Here is a 12,287-nt window from a genome sequence, read left to right as displayed (position 1 = left end):
AGTAGAGGGGGAGGAATATAAATTCAGTTGTTGGACCCCTTACTGAAGACCTTCTTGATCACATAAAAGAAATTGTTTTGCTCATGTTTTTTAGCTTTAAGTATTCTTTTCTCTCTAAATTTTCTGCCAGTTTTTAAAATTTGAAATAAGACCTTTTTGAAAGACTTATGGCTTTTCCTGTGAAGGTTTTAGTCTTTGGCAAAAGATTCAGTAAGACTCCTTTTACAAAAATAGAAGTTAGAATGAAAGGTGACCATAAAGTAGTTATGGAACAATGTACTCTTTTGTTGCTTATGATGATAGTGGCTTCTAACAAAGTTTTGGTTTACATTTTGCATGTTCCAATATTGCTACGTCTTAGAGCCTTAGTGAAGTAGTATTCAGCCAGATAATTACTTTGTGAATCTGTAGCTGGAGGGATATACAGTGTATTAGGGCAGTCCATCACTCAGCATTAAAACTGAAGTATACAATAATGACCAAATACTCCCTTACTTATCTGTAATTGTATCCATGTTGAAGTGACTTTCCAAAGGCATATCTTTCCAAAGACACATCTCTATGGGTCTTTGTACTCACTTTTTCTTTCTATTTTCTTTTGACTTGGCTTTAAATTCTTCTGTGCTGTATAGATCCATGAAGAAGAAGCAGCTGGACTGAAAGGTTTGTCCTTACTTGCCTAAGAAGCAAGTTTGACAATAGTGGATATCTCTGGCAAATTTTTCTCTGCTCTTGTAAACTGAAAAGATACTATGAAGGTTGTTGCTTGCAACTTTTGTTTATCTTCTGCTTTTGCTATTTATGTAGGACTTCAAACAGTCTGTTTTCATTAGCTTGCACCCCTGCTTTTTATAGGTACACTTGAATACAGATGTGCACGTTTGAGTTCCAATACTTCTGACTAAAATTGGTGGTTAACTTAAAAGTGGTTGAACTGTCTTACTCAAAGCTTTATGTTGATAATTAGATAATAAAACTATAAATCTTCTTTGTCCTGATGTTCATTCACTGCTGAATTATATTCATGCTGAAATTCACTTCTGCAAAAGCAGTGAGAACCTTGTGACTTAACATCTGAAGTTCAGTCAAGTTTTCTGTGTTGGTTGGCCTGTCTTAATGTTTCTTAGATGCTAGTTTTTTTATGAGTTTAAGTTTCCTATAGAACACACATAAAGGATATAAGATAAAATAATATTTATAATTTAATACTCTTGACTAATTTTCGGTCAAGTTCTTGTGCAATGACTTCTTTGGAATCCTTGATTTTCCTGGAAGTGGTTTCTTCAAAGTTCTTTGTTCCTAGTTTGTGTTTAAAGGCCAAAAAACCAAACCTGCTTTAATTTTAGATATGTGTGACCAAATTAGTTAAAATAATTTTATTTTTCTTTCTAGTCTTGACCCAGAGCAAAAGGAAATGTTGATTGAAGTGATAGAAAAGCTTTTAAAGGATAGAAGTACGGTAAGAAACAGTTTTTGTGACACGTATATATTTTTAGAGTTTACTCCCGAGAGTGTCATTCAGCAATAATACCCTTTCCTAACCCTTGCCACTGTGATTTTGTATGTTTTTAGACAGAAGTATCATTGTGTATTTATGCATTTATAGTATGACTGTAACAATGACTGTCTTTTAATAAGATGTAATTTTATTTGCATCATGACTCTGTTAATTAATGTCTTTGTTAGTGTTTTATGTATGGTTCTTTAAACTTTATTTTGAAAATTAATGTTATAAAACGAATCAGTGTGCAAGTGTTCATGTATAAATTTTCATACGCACTTTTTCATTGGGAAATTAGTTTGATAATTTCAGTTAGTTTGTAGTACTTTAAGAATCAATTACTTGAGTATGATGCACAGTGTGCCAATTGACATCCATCTATCTTGCAGTGTGTATTGTTGTTACAAAATTATATTTGTTGTGCAGTTGTTTGTTCTTTACAGTATCTCCACTTCCAGTCTGATAAATAAGAGATGTTCTGGCATAATTTCTGTAAATTTAACACTGCTGTTACATTTTTACTTGCCCTATATAGCTGAAGGTTTTCCATATGAACTCCTGGATGTCACACAGGGGTCACATACTTTATTTCATTTTATTTTGCAAATAAGTTTCCCACTTGTAAACTAGAAAGGTAATTGACCAAAGAATCAAAGTTAGATTTCAAAGAGAAACCAGATTTGTAAATCAAAACATTTTCATGTTCTTTTTTTGTTCAGGTCACTAATTAAATGAATGTAATCCTTTTTGACCAAATGAAAGTATTACTAGGTACCAGATAGTGTGTTGCTTCACCTGCTGTTTGCCAAGTGTTTTTGTAACACAACTGTATCCTCTATGGTTGTAGCGCACAGTCAAGTTGTTCAGAGCATAAAAGGTGCTGTTCACTAAAAGACATCCTATGACAGCCAGTGAAGGGTAACTGAACAGAGCTTAGTGGTTCAGCAGACAGTAAATCAGTTAGGTCTCCTGACTGCATCTGTGCTTGACTTGACAGAGGCCTTTGAGCTTGTGTGAGGTTGCACATGCAGTGGTTCTTCATATATTTTATTTCATGGTTCATGTTCATTGTATACATGTAGACTGTGAATGTGGGATTAGGTTGTTAGTACCGGTGGAGGAATAAAGGGCTAAAAGCTACCAAAAAAAGGTAAAATCCCTGAGTTTGTACTCTGTTTCCTAGGCCTTTTATGGTAAATGGTTATCCCGTGCCTAGTCATTTACACATTTATTTTAACAAAGAAGTATAGAGTAGGTTTGGATCTTTTACCTCCTTGGAATTTGGAATTACTTATAAGGAGATAATGGGTTCATTTCTTAGTCGGTGCTACAATTTTGGTGCCTCTGTGACACTGAATATTTGGCACCATGTTTATGGAGATACCAGCTGAAGCAATAGGTAAAAGTTATAGACTACACTTAAGTCTTCTGTGTTTGTTTGGAGACATATATAGTTAACTGCTACAACTTTTTGTTCCCTCTGATCCCTCTTTGTCTATTCCCTAGCAAGACCTGACTCCAGTCTGGGCTGACATCTCAGCTTCAGAAGTCCTAGTATTTTGGGAAGTAACATGGAGAATAATTATTTCAGAGAGAAAACTTACAGATCTCTCTTCAAGATACTCTGCATCTAAGTGTGGTCTTTCATCCCAGACTCCACAGCTTGTGGTGGTTTAAGATGGATCAGTCTCTCTTCCGTCTTTCATAGCTTTGAAGGACTAGTCTAGCATGGCAAAGCTTTATCTTAAATGGTTATCTTTTGTCACATACCACTGCATGTTCCCAGAAAGCCTCCACATTTACTAACAGAACATGCACAGTACACATGTATTTTGTTAGCAGGTAACTCCAATCTGAATAAGCTTATTCTTTGCCTCTAATTGGAAAACAGCAATTTGCTCACAGTGGGGAAATCAAGAGTGCCATTTGTAGCTAGTTTCAGTCTTGAAAATTGGAGGAGATGCAGCTGCTTAAAGGTGGTGGTCCTTAAGTACAGGTGTGTACATATGTGGCCTTAGGCTTGCGACTTTATAGGTTTAATAAGGCTGCCTCCTGGGGAAATTGGTGTTAATTTGATTCATTTTTTTTAATTCTTTAAGGAAAGCTGCATTTCATACACTTAACCTAAAAGCGAAAGCTCCTTCAACATATGTTAAAAGAGACAAACATTTTTAGAAAGTATTTTGCAGTATTGCTGAAGAAAATAAGGTCAATTTGCTGCCATAGCAATTCTTCGAATGGGACCAAACTGTAAAACAGCAGCTTTTACATAGACTTATGAAGTGCCTTTATTTGATTAGTGGTATGTGTCAGCTTTTTGCAGCTCATGTTGCCTATTTGACAGCCAAGGTGCCTGAAATTTGTAGGGTGATAATGTAGAACTAGAACCAAAAATCTTTACTTGACACTGATCTTTGGATTCCTTCTAATTAAATGCAGAGCTGTTCCCTTACATTGATATTAGTTGTCATTTCCTGTTAGCTCTAATCTAATGTCAACAAATCAGTTTGTTCATTAAATAGTTTTTTCACAAGAGTGGGAGAATCTTAGTGACTTAGTAGAATATCTGTGGTTTTCCACCTTTTTTCACCTGATGGAAATATCAAGTTACTTTTGGCACTTCTACGTGCTTAAGAGCTGATAATTCTCAGACAAGCCATGATATGTTGTATGTCAACCACTGGATCTGAGATAACCCACTGTTGATTGATTATTGACTGTTTTGATTATAACTTTTTTTGGTTTGTTTTTTGTTTTTTTTTTACTCAATGTGGTTTTTTTTAAATCCATTTGGTCTGGACATGTTTGGCGGGAAAATATAATTAGTAACATCAACTATGTATATAACAGTCTGTCATGGTTTTAAAGCATTGGCTAAAAAATCACTAGAAAACTTACTCATTTCTTGCTGTGAGATATGGATTAGGAGAAGGGCAAAACAGGCTTAAAACTTAAAAAGAATAAAGAAAGTTTATTAACAAAACTACAAGAATAAGAAACCAGAATAAAACTTCCAGAAACCCTTTCTCCCTACCACCCAACCATTCCCTTGTTTAATTGACAACATAGAGACAAAAAAAAAAAACCTGGTGGTTAAAACAATCCCAACTTGGCTATAGTCTTTTCATCAGTCTTTGTAGAGAAAAAGAAGTTCTCTTGTCAATCTATGGAGTTTCTCACAAAGAAAACCATTTTCTCTTGGCTTTCTATTTTTCTGACGCCAGCTGCCTGGAAAACTCTGCCATCAGTTCTTTCCTCCCATTTCACACTACTCTGAGGTGTGCTCGTGGGCTGTAAGTCAAGGGGTGTCATTTTAAGGATGAGTTATTCAAAGGCAAAAATTCTCTTCATCTGTCTCTCTGATCATCTCTGGAAACAGGTGTTTTCTCTTTGTCTCTTAAGGGCCACAAATCTTCAACAACTCACACTTCTCTTTATTTCAGCATCTCATAAGAACACAACTATTTCACCATTTGCTTAGATCCACACTTTGAAACACTCCATTCCTCCCAAAATACTCTGTCATGAATTAGAGTTTTTTCAGAACACTATTGTCCATCTCCATAGCTTTAACAAAATTATATTTCAGCTTATTAAGGCATCTCCTTATTTCTTTCCCCCATCTGAAGCTTAATTCCGTTCTTCACTGTTTTTGATAGTTTATGTTGTCTCTTTACATGTTGATCACTCTCTCTTGCCCTCTCTCTGGAAAAATAATTAAAGCTGCAAGTCTCATCTGAGTGGTAAAAGGGTTAAAATCTTGCTCAAGCTGCAGGTGTTCATGGTGCCAGGTTTCAGCTCAGCAGTGCTACCTTTCAAATCCGAAAAATAAAGAGAAAGAGAAATTCTCAGGCTTGGGTTTTAAGGTGCTGTTCACAGGGTCGTCTCACTTTTTTAATGGTCAAAACTGCTGTCAGTTCTCAGATGTGGCCAATTATTGGCCAGGAGAAAAACTCCCATCAGCCTCCAATGGCCTTAACTTCCTTCGCTGTTTCCCTTTGTTTCTTAAATGCCAATCTGTCACACAGTCTAATATTATTCAGATGATAGTTGAGACTGCACTTTAATGAGAAGTAAACTTTTACTCAAAATCTCTTTATTTTCTGTAGCTATTTGACCCCTAGCAGAGTTTTTTGAAGCTTAATGGTGTAATCTCTGGGTTAGAGATAGAATAGCTAATAGGTATAGATGCCTCTAAATACCTGTAAACTAGGAAGTTTTTGCAGAGAGAACATGCTGGTGTGTGTGTTATTAATGGAGTTTTTGTTGCACAAAAAAGACACGATGTATTTCAATTAGCCAGGGTCATTTTATGTTTGAAATAGCAAGACTTTATCTGGAGGGGAATTTTACTACAGTAAAATTAAGCCCTTTTTTTAGACAGTATAGGATTTGTTTATTTTTTTAGGTCTCAATCAGTAGTAAATTTTAATATAAGCTGAGGTAAGCAAAACTTAAAATGAGATGAGATCTAACCTTAACCCAGCACTTCATTAAAATTTCTGGTGAGGTAAATGAAAAATCACTCTACTCCTTGAGTGTCTTAACACAAAGATTCAATTAAAATGCAAGCTTTCAGTTATCTAAAATGCAAAATTATCAAGTGCAAGCCATTGTTAACATACCCTCAAGGGTAGCTGACTAGGAATTCGAGTCTATCAACAAATCTGTGATTTTGTGCAAGGTATTTAAATTTTAAACAGATAAGGTGTTTATATGTATTTTGATTATTGAGGCTTATAAGCTCTTAGGTATGTTTTTACCCTTGTTTTAGAAGTACCTTACGTTTTGATAAGCAGGTACAAGAGCATTAATACCTGCTCCTTTTGTTTTTCCAATAATTCTAGGTAGTTGAGCAGCTGATGCAGTTTTATGTAGAAGGGAAGATAAGAGCATGCTTGTATTCTATTCTAAAATGATTTTCTATGAAAGTAAGAAGGCTAGTCATCTGTGAAAGTATAACTGGGTGTTTTAGAGCAAACTAGTTCCCTTTTCTTTTTAATCAATTCTGTATTGCTTCATTCTAATTCTGTTTTTGCTGTTCAGTGATAACCTAGCTTTGACTCATAGGGTTTAAGGCAAGATTTGTTGCATGAGTTTCTTTGTGAAGGACTGTAGTTAGCAGCCTGTGTATTTTACAGTGCTGTGTAAACAACAGTGAAAAACAATTAAATATATATCTGAGCTACAGCAGGCAAAAGAAAAATAAAATTAATGTTGGCATTGGAAAGGAATCATGCCTGTTATCCAAACTTGTAAAGCAAAAAAAATTTGTGACTCGCATTCCACACTCTAAATTGAAGTATCCCAGGTACATTAAAAACTTCATCAGTAAAGGAAAGGCAGAATGTGGTTGGGATGTAGTAGTATGGATGATGGGTATAATAAAAATGTCTAAATTAATTGCTGATTTACATCTGTAGCTTTGATCAGATTTTATTTTGTTTGGCTACATACCTCTCTTATAATGAATTTCTTATTCTATGATTCATTGTAATAAATTTCTTGTTCTGGTGGGACAATTTAATGATAACATGTAACTCTGTATTAACTCCATCTTAGGGGTGAAAAGTCCTTATGCAAATATATGGGTATAGATGCAAATATGTGAGTATAGAGATTTCTTTTGCAGACTGCATGGCTACTAGATGAAGTGCAGATTCTTTCTCGGTGACATTCTTTTGATTAAAAAATCATCCTAGGAATTGGTGATGGCTTTGTGATGAAGATCTTACTCTTACACTAAAGCAGTGTATTTGAGCATAATGGGGAAAGAAAGCTGGGCACTCATCTTTTTAACAGCAATCTTCAGTTAATAATGTAATATTTTAGTTCAGAAGCCAAATGTGTGGGTAAGACAATGTTTTCTTAACTTACTGATTTCATGATGGTAAATGCTTCAATTTTGCGGAAAAAAATTACTGGTTTGTGCAGATGTTTTGTTGTGATAGATCTATTATCCAGCTATTAGAAGATAAATGACTGATCTTTTCCACTTTCCTTGCCTCCAGAAAATTGAAATAAGAAGGGGAATATCATTTGGGCTGTATGATTAGGGCAGGTGGGGTGGCCATTAATTTAAGAGAGAAGAATCTTGGCAGCGTGGGCCAACTTGCACTGTATTATCAATCAAACCTCGATGCACTTCCTGTGATGACCCAGCACTCTCAGGTTTTTGCAGCGTTAATTAGAATTCATGACAAAATAGATGCAAGGAAACATTTTGTACCTTTCATAATTTTATAGAAAATTTATTGTTATTAGAGGAACCATTTGCTTAGTGTGATTTTTTTCATTACCAGCTTGTCAACTAGCATAGATAATCTGGAGAAAATATGAACTCCATAGATTGGGTGTCACTTTTGTTGATGGTTCATATAGTTTAGCTTGGAGCACAGCTAATGGCTGAAGTTCATAGCAACAGCACAGAAAAATGTGGCACCTAGTGGAAGACAAATGAACCATGTTTATTGCTTTAATATAAAAAATACATAAATGGAAAGCAGCATTTGAATTTGATGAGCTCATTGCTAGTTTTGTTGGAGTGATTTATATTTTCTCCTTATACTAAAAGCTACTATTGACACAGTGAGATGGAAATTAACTGACTGTTTTTTAGAAACTGATATTTTTTAGTTTTATATTCTGATTGAATCATTTTGTTTTAATTTTAAATACTTTTATGGAATGTTGAGCATTTAATAAACAAAGATTATTAGCTGTTCTACTGATGTTTAGATATATAGTAGGATCATGCTATTGGGGAAACAATGTAGACTAGAAAATAATCTCTTATTAAGAAAGCATTAGGAAATTTTCTCAAAGAAATCTGCTTGTTACCAGCGCATTTTCAGTCTGTCACATTCTTGCTTTTTTTTCCACTTTCAAATGAAAAGCTTAATTTTAGAAAATACAATAATGGGGAGAGAGGCATGATCTTAATAATGTCATGATGAATGGCAATTGCTATATTAACTTGTAAATCTGGGGGCTTTCCACAGGAATAAAATGCTTGTTTATTCAGTGCACCTCTTGCATTTCATAGCATGTGTTCAGTTTTTTTACTAATGTCTTTTAAGCATTCACAAGTGACAGCATGGTCACTGTAAATTTAAGTAGGAGACAGATGCAATTTGAAATCAGTAATTGTTTAGAATTCCTATATTCCACTTTGACCCTTTCTTTATATTGAGTTGTTGTGTTTTATTCATAGTAACTGAGCTTTTAAAAAGCTAGCAGTGTTTATAGGAAATGTACTCTGTTTTAAATGATCTGAGTTAGTGTTATAAGTATTTTGTGTCAGCCTTCAAGCTAAATCGTATCCAAATGAAAGAGAAATACAGCAAAGTGTGTGTACTGAACTACTAGTAGTAAAAGGCAAGGATATTCTCTTCAGAATTGCTGTTGGAAATCTGTGTTGACCTTCACCTATGAACCTAAAAGGGTATTTTTAACCATTAGACTGTGACTATTCTGATAGTCATAAACTGATGTTCGTCTGTCTCTTGTGTCTCATACAAAACAGTGTTCTACAAAAAGTCTGTGTGGTCTTGAAGTATTATCTCTTTCTTCTAAAACTTCAAGTCTTCCATATTGTCCTCTGCAAGCTGACCTTAACTGTATCTTGGAGTCCTGCATCCTATAAAAAGACTCAACACTTTTCCATTGGGAAAGCTTCTCAGCTTCTATCACCTAAATGAATACCTGCTCAGGACAGGTAGTGATTTGTCTGGGATTAACCACTGCCTTCCGCTGAGCTTTGAACACCCACCTTAACGTCAACTTGCCAGTTTTTAATTACAGATAAGTTACTGCTGCAGCAAATTCTTAGGAAGAAAGTTTGGTGCAACAACAGATAAAAAAAAGTTTTTGTTTTTATGATACAGCAAATTATTTTAGATGTAAAGTGTATTTAGCTCTATCAAATAATCAGATTTTGCTCCCTGGAATGAATTGCGTTGTTGTTGGGACCAGCAGGTACCAGTATGTGGATGAGGCTGGAGACAATAAATGCAACTTCACGTTTATTCCTATTGGTAATTCATAAAATCCCCACAGAGCCTGAGACTTGTTTAGCATAATAGCAAGACTGTCTTCTGAGCTGTTTTCTTTCAATTGTAATGTTGAGTGCATACTAATAAACCACATGTCAGCCAAATACAGGGAGAAAAATGTAACATATGAATATCATTGTATTTAATATTTCTCAAAAAGTACCATTTCAATAAACTGCACTTCTATTTAATTGCTTACTTTAAGTCATTGGGGAAATTATAGAGGTTGAAATGCAGATCCCTAGTGCTCAGATAGAATATGACATTAATTTGCTGCCAGAAGGCTATACTGCATGCATGCTAACTGCATACATATCAGCTGCTTTATATAAAGTATCATCATTTTAGTTATTTGACTTAACATGTACTCTGACACAAAACAAATCTTAATTAAAGCAATTAGAAGAGAAAGAACACTAATCCCAGGCATACAATTATATGTCCTTAAAAGGCATGGTCAGCTTTTGATCTTTTCTCGCAGTTAAAGTAACTGGCTGACAGAATTTTAACTGAAACTCCAATATGTGTTTCCTCCCATTATTTTAAAAGAAAATACCCAGGCAGAAGGTTTTAGTAGTCCTTGAGGTGTTACAATGTTGATAATCTATTTAATTTTCTCAGAAAAACAAAGCTATTTTGCAGTTGTAGCATGACAGTGTTTGTGCCCGAATACAGAGGTATTTCTTATGAGGACGCAAAAAATGGTGTGAGAACATGGCAGGATATAAATGATGCATTCTTGCAATTATGTAACTGTTAAGGAAGTGCTGAACAACATGCAGAAATTATTTTCGTGTTCTTTGGAGGAAAGTTCTATTCTATTGCTGATTTTTATGCCTTTGGGTGGCAGGGCAGGGAGGAGTGTATTCATGAAACTCTAAATATAAAATTTTCTGTGACAGTTAATTTTGTGATATTGACAGAGAAGTTTGAATTCCAGTAGTGCCTAGGGAACTTGGCCCAGCTCTTCTTTACTTTGATCAAGCCAGTGTTGATAGAATCCAAAAGATTTTGCTGGGCGTATGTTTTACTTTCTGTTGTTTCCTTTTACTTCTAAGTTAATTGCAAGTTCTCTGTTAATTTATTTGGAAGCTAAATCTGTAAGAAAAAAGGAAATTATGCTTACATTGCACTGTGTCTTCAGGGCTGGGAGCTAAGATTTATGTGTGTAATAGAAACATCGAGTGTTTTCTCTGTTCTAATAACCTTACCCCAATTCTGTTTTAAATAAGATATCATTTGTGTGGGCTTATTTTTTGTTGTTACTGTTTTGTTTGGTTTTGCTGCTGAATAGAAATAATTTCAAATTGCTGAGAATTGCTAGTATTAATTCTAATTCTCACTTGTGGTCTAACTGTACACCTAATACTGACCTTCTGGTTTATATTTTGTTTTCTAGCTGGTAGCTGGGAGTGTGGTGATGGCATTTGAGGAAGTGTGTCCAGATAGAATAGATCTGATTCACAAGAACTACCGAAAGCTCTGTAACTTGCTGGTTGATGTGGAAGAGTGGGGTCAAGTTGTCATCATCCACATGTTAACTCGGTATGCACGCACTCAGTTTGTAAGTCCATGGAAGGTAAGTTCTTAAATTAATGTTGTGAGCCTGCATTCTGAATTATTTCCATTGTTGGATTTACTTAGTCTTTTAAGATGAGTTTCTCTGGAGACTTGAGTAAAAATAGAGATCAAATACGTAAGTCTTAGATCTCTGAGATTTCACTAACACAAGGTATCTACCTTTCTTCAGAGCCTGAGAATTCTCCTTCCAGGGTATAACCTTTTCTTATTTTCCCATGGCACATCCTGTGTGCGGCAGAGAGACTCCTTTTTCTGTGGTTCTTTGAGCCATGTTACTTTTTCCTTCGGACAATTTTACATGAGTCAAAACTAGAAATGTCTGCCATTCTGTCCTGAAAACTGGGAGACTCTACTTGTATTGTAGATACCCAGTATCACTGTATGACAAACATTCCACTACTTGTTAGGCTTTGTTAATGTGCTGAGGCACCATGTGAAGACTTGAACATACGTATTTGAAATGTGAAATGTAAAAAACTATGTGGTTATTTTCATTTGCATTGCGTAAATATGACTATACTTTTAAATTATAAAAAGAGGTGTTCAGGACACAAATTCTGTCTCTTCTTACAGTAAAAAAAGACACAGCTCAAGAAATTTATGCTGTTTACATTGTTTCAATAGAGATCTAACTCTGAATAACCATTTTAATTAAAAGACAGAATGCTTCTGGAAAGAACTGTTTAAAATTGCTCCACAGCTCTGATTGTTCGTGTTTATTACAAGGCTTGGGGATGTTACTAATTTTAAGTTTTACCATTTAATTTGGAACCCATTCCATTTTAAAAATGTACATCTTAGTGCAGATTATTGTGATTTGTAAGTAGCACATTAACAATTTTTTACAGATTTCTATTTTCAGCATTGGAATAGGGAATGACACCAACTATCACTCTATCACTGAGTTCTTTTTAACTGTCTTTTAATAACCTTTGTCTGGGAAAAGAGATGGAAATGCAGTGCCATTCTGTGTTAATATATGTGTAATTTATTGTGTGAAAATAATTATAAAGAGATATATTTGGACAAACAGTTCAGTCTGATTTAGTTTATGATTATATTAACTTTTTAAAAAAGCAGGGTTTGTAATGAATATGGCAAAAATGTCTGAAGTAGAATCATATTTCTATGCTTCTAGTTAGATTCTCTTT

The 12,287-nt window shown here is 34.7% G+C and overlaps 1 protein-coding gene across 1 annotated transcript in view; it reads left to right on the top strand.

Moving 5' to 3' along the window:
- The window catches only part of AP3B1 (adaptor related protein complex 3 subunit beta 1), a 156,924-nt gene that overhangs the window by 31,609 nt on the left and 113,028 nt on the right, over positions 1–12,287 (top strand). The window contains exons 6-7 of the mRNA XM_058865381.1: positions 1,393–1,459; positions 10,955–11,134. Coding sequence (XP_058721364.1) covers positions 1,393–1,459; positions 10,955–11,134 — 247 coding nt within the window. The remainder of the gene's footprint in view (positions 1–1,392; positions 1,460–10,954; positions 11,135–12,287) is intronic.

The sequence above is a fragment of the Poecile atricapillus genome, chromosome Z (genome assembly GCF_030490865.1).
Source record: "Poecile atricapillus isolate bPoeAtr1 chromosome Z, bPoeAtr1.hap1, whole genome shotgun sequence".
Lineage (NCBI taxonomy): Eukaryota > Metazoa > Chordata > Aves > Passeriformes > Paridae > Poecile > Poecile atricapillus.
The sequence above is the reverse complement of the archived record's forward strand: the minus strand, read 5'-3'. Positions and strand labels throughout refer to the sequence as shown.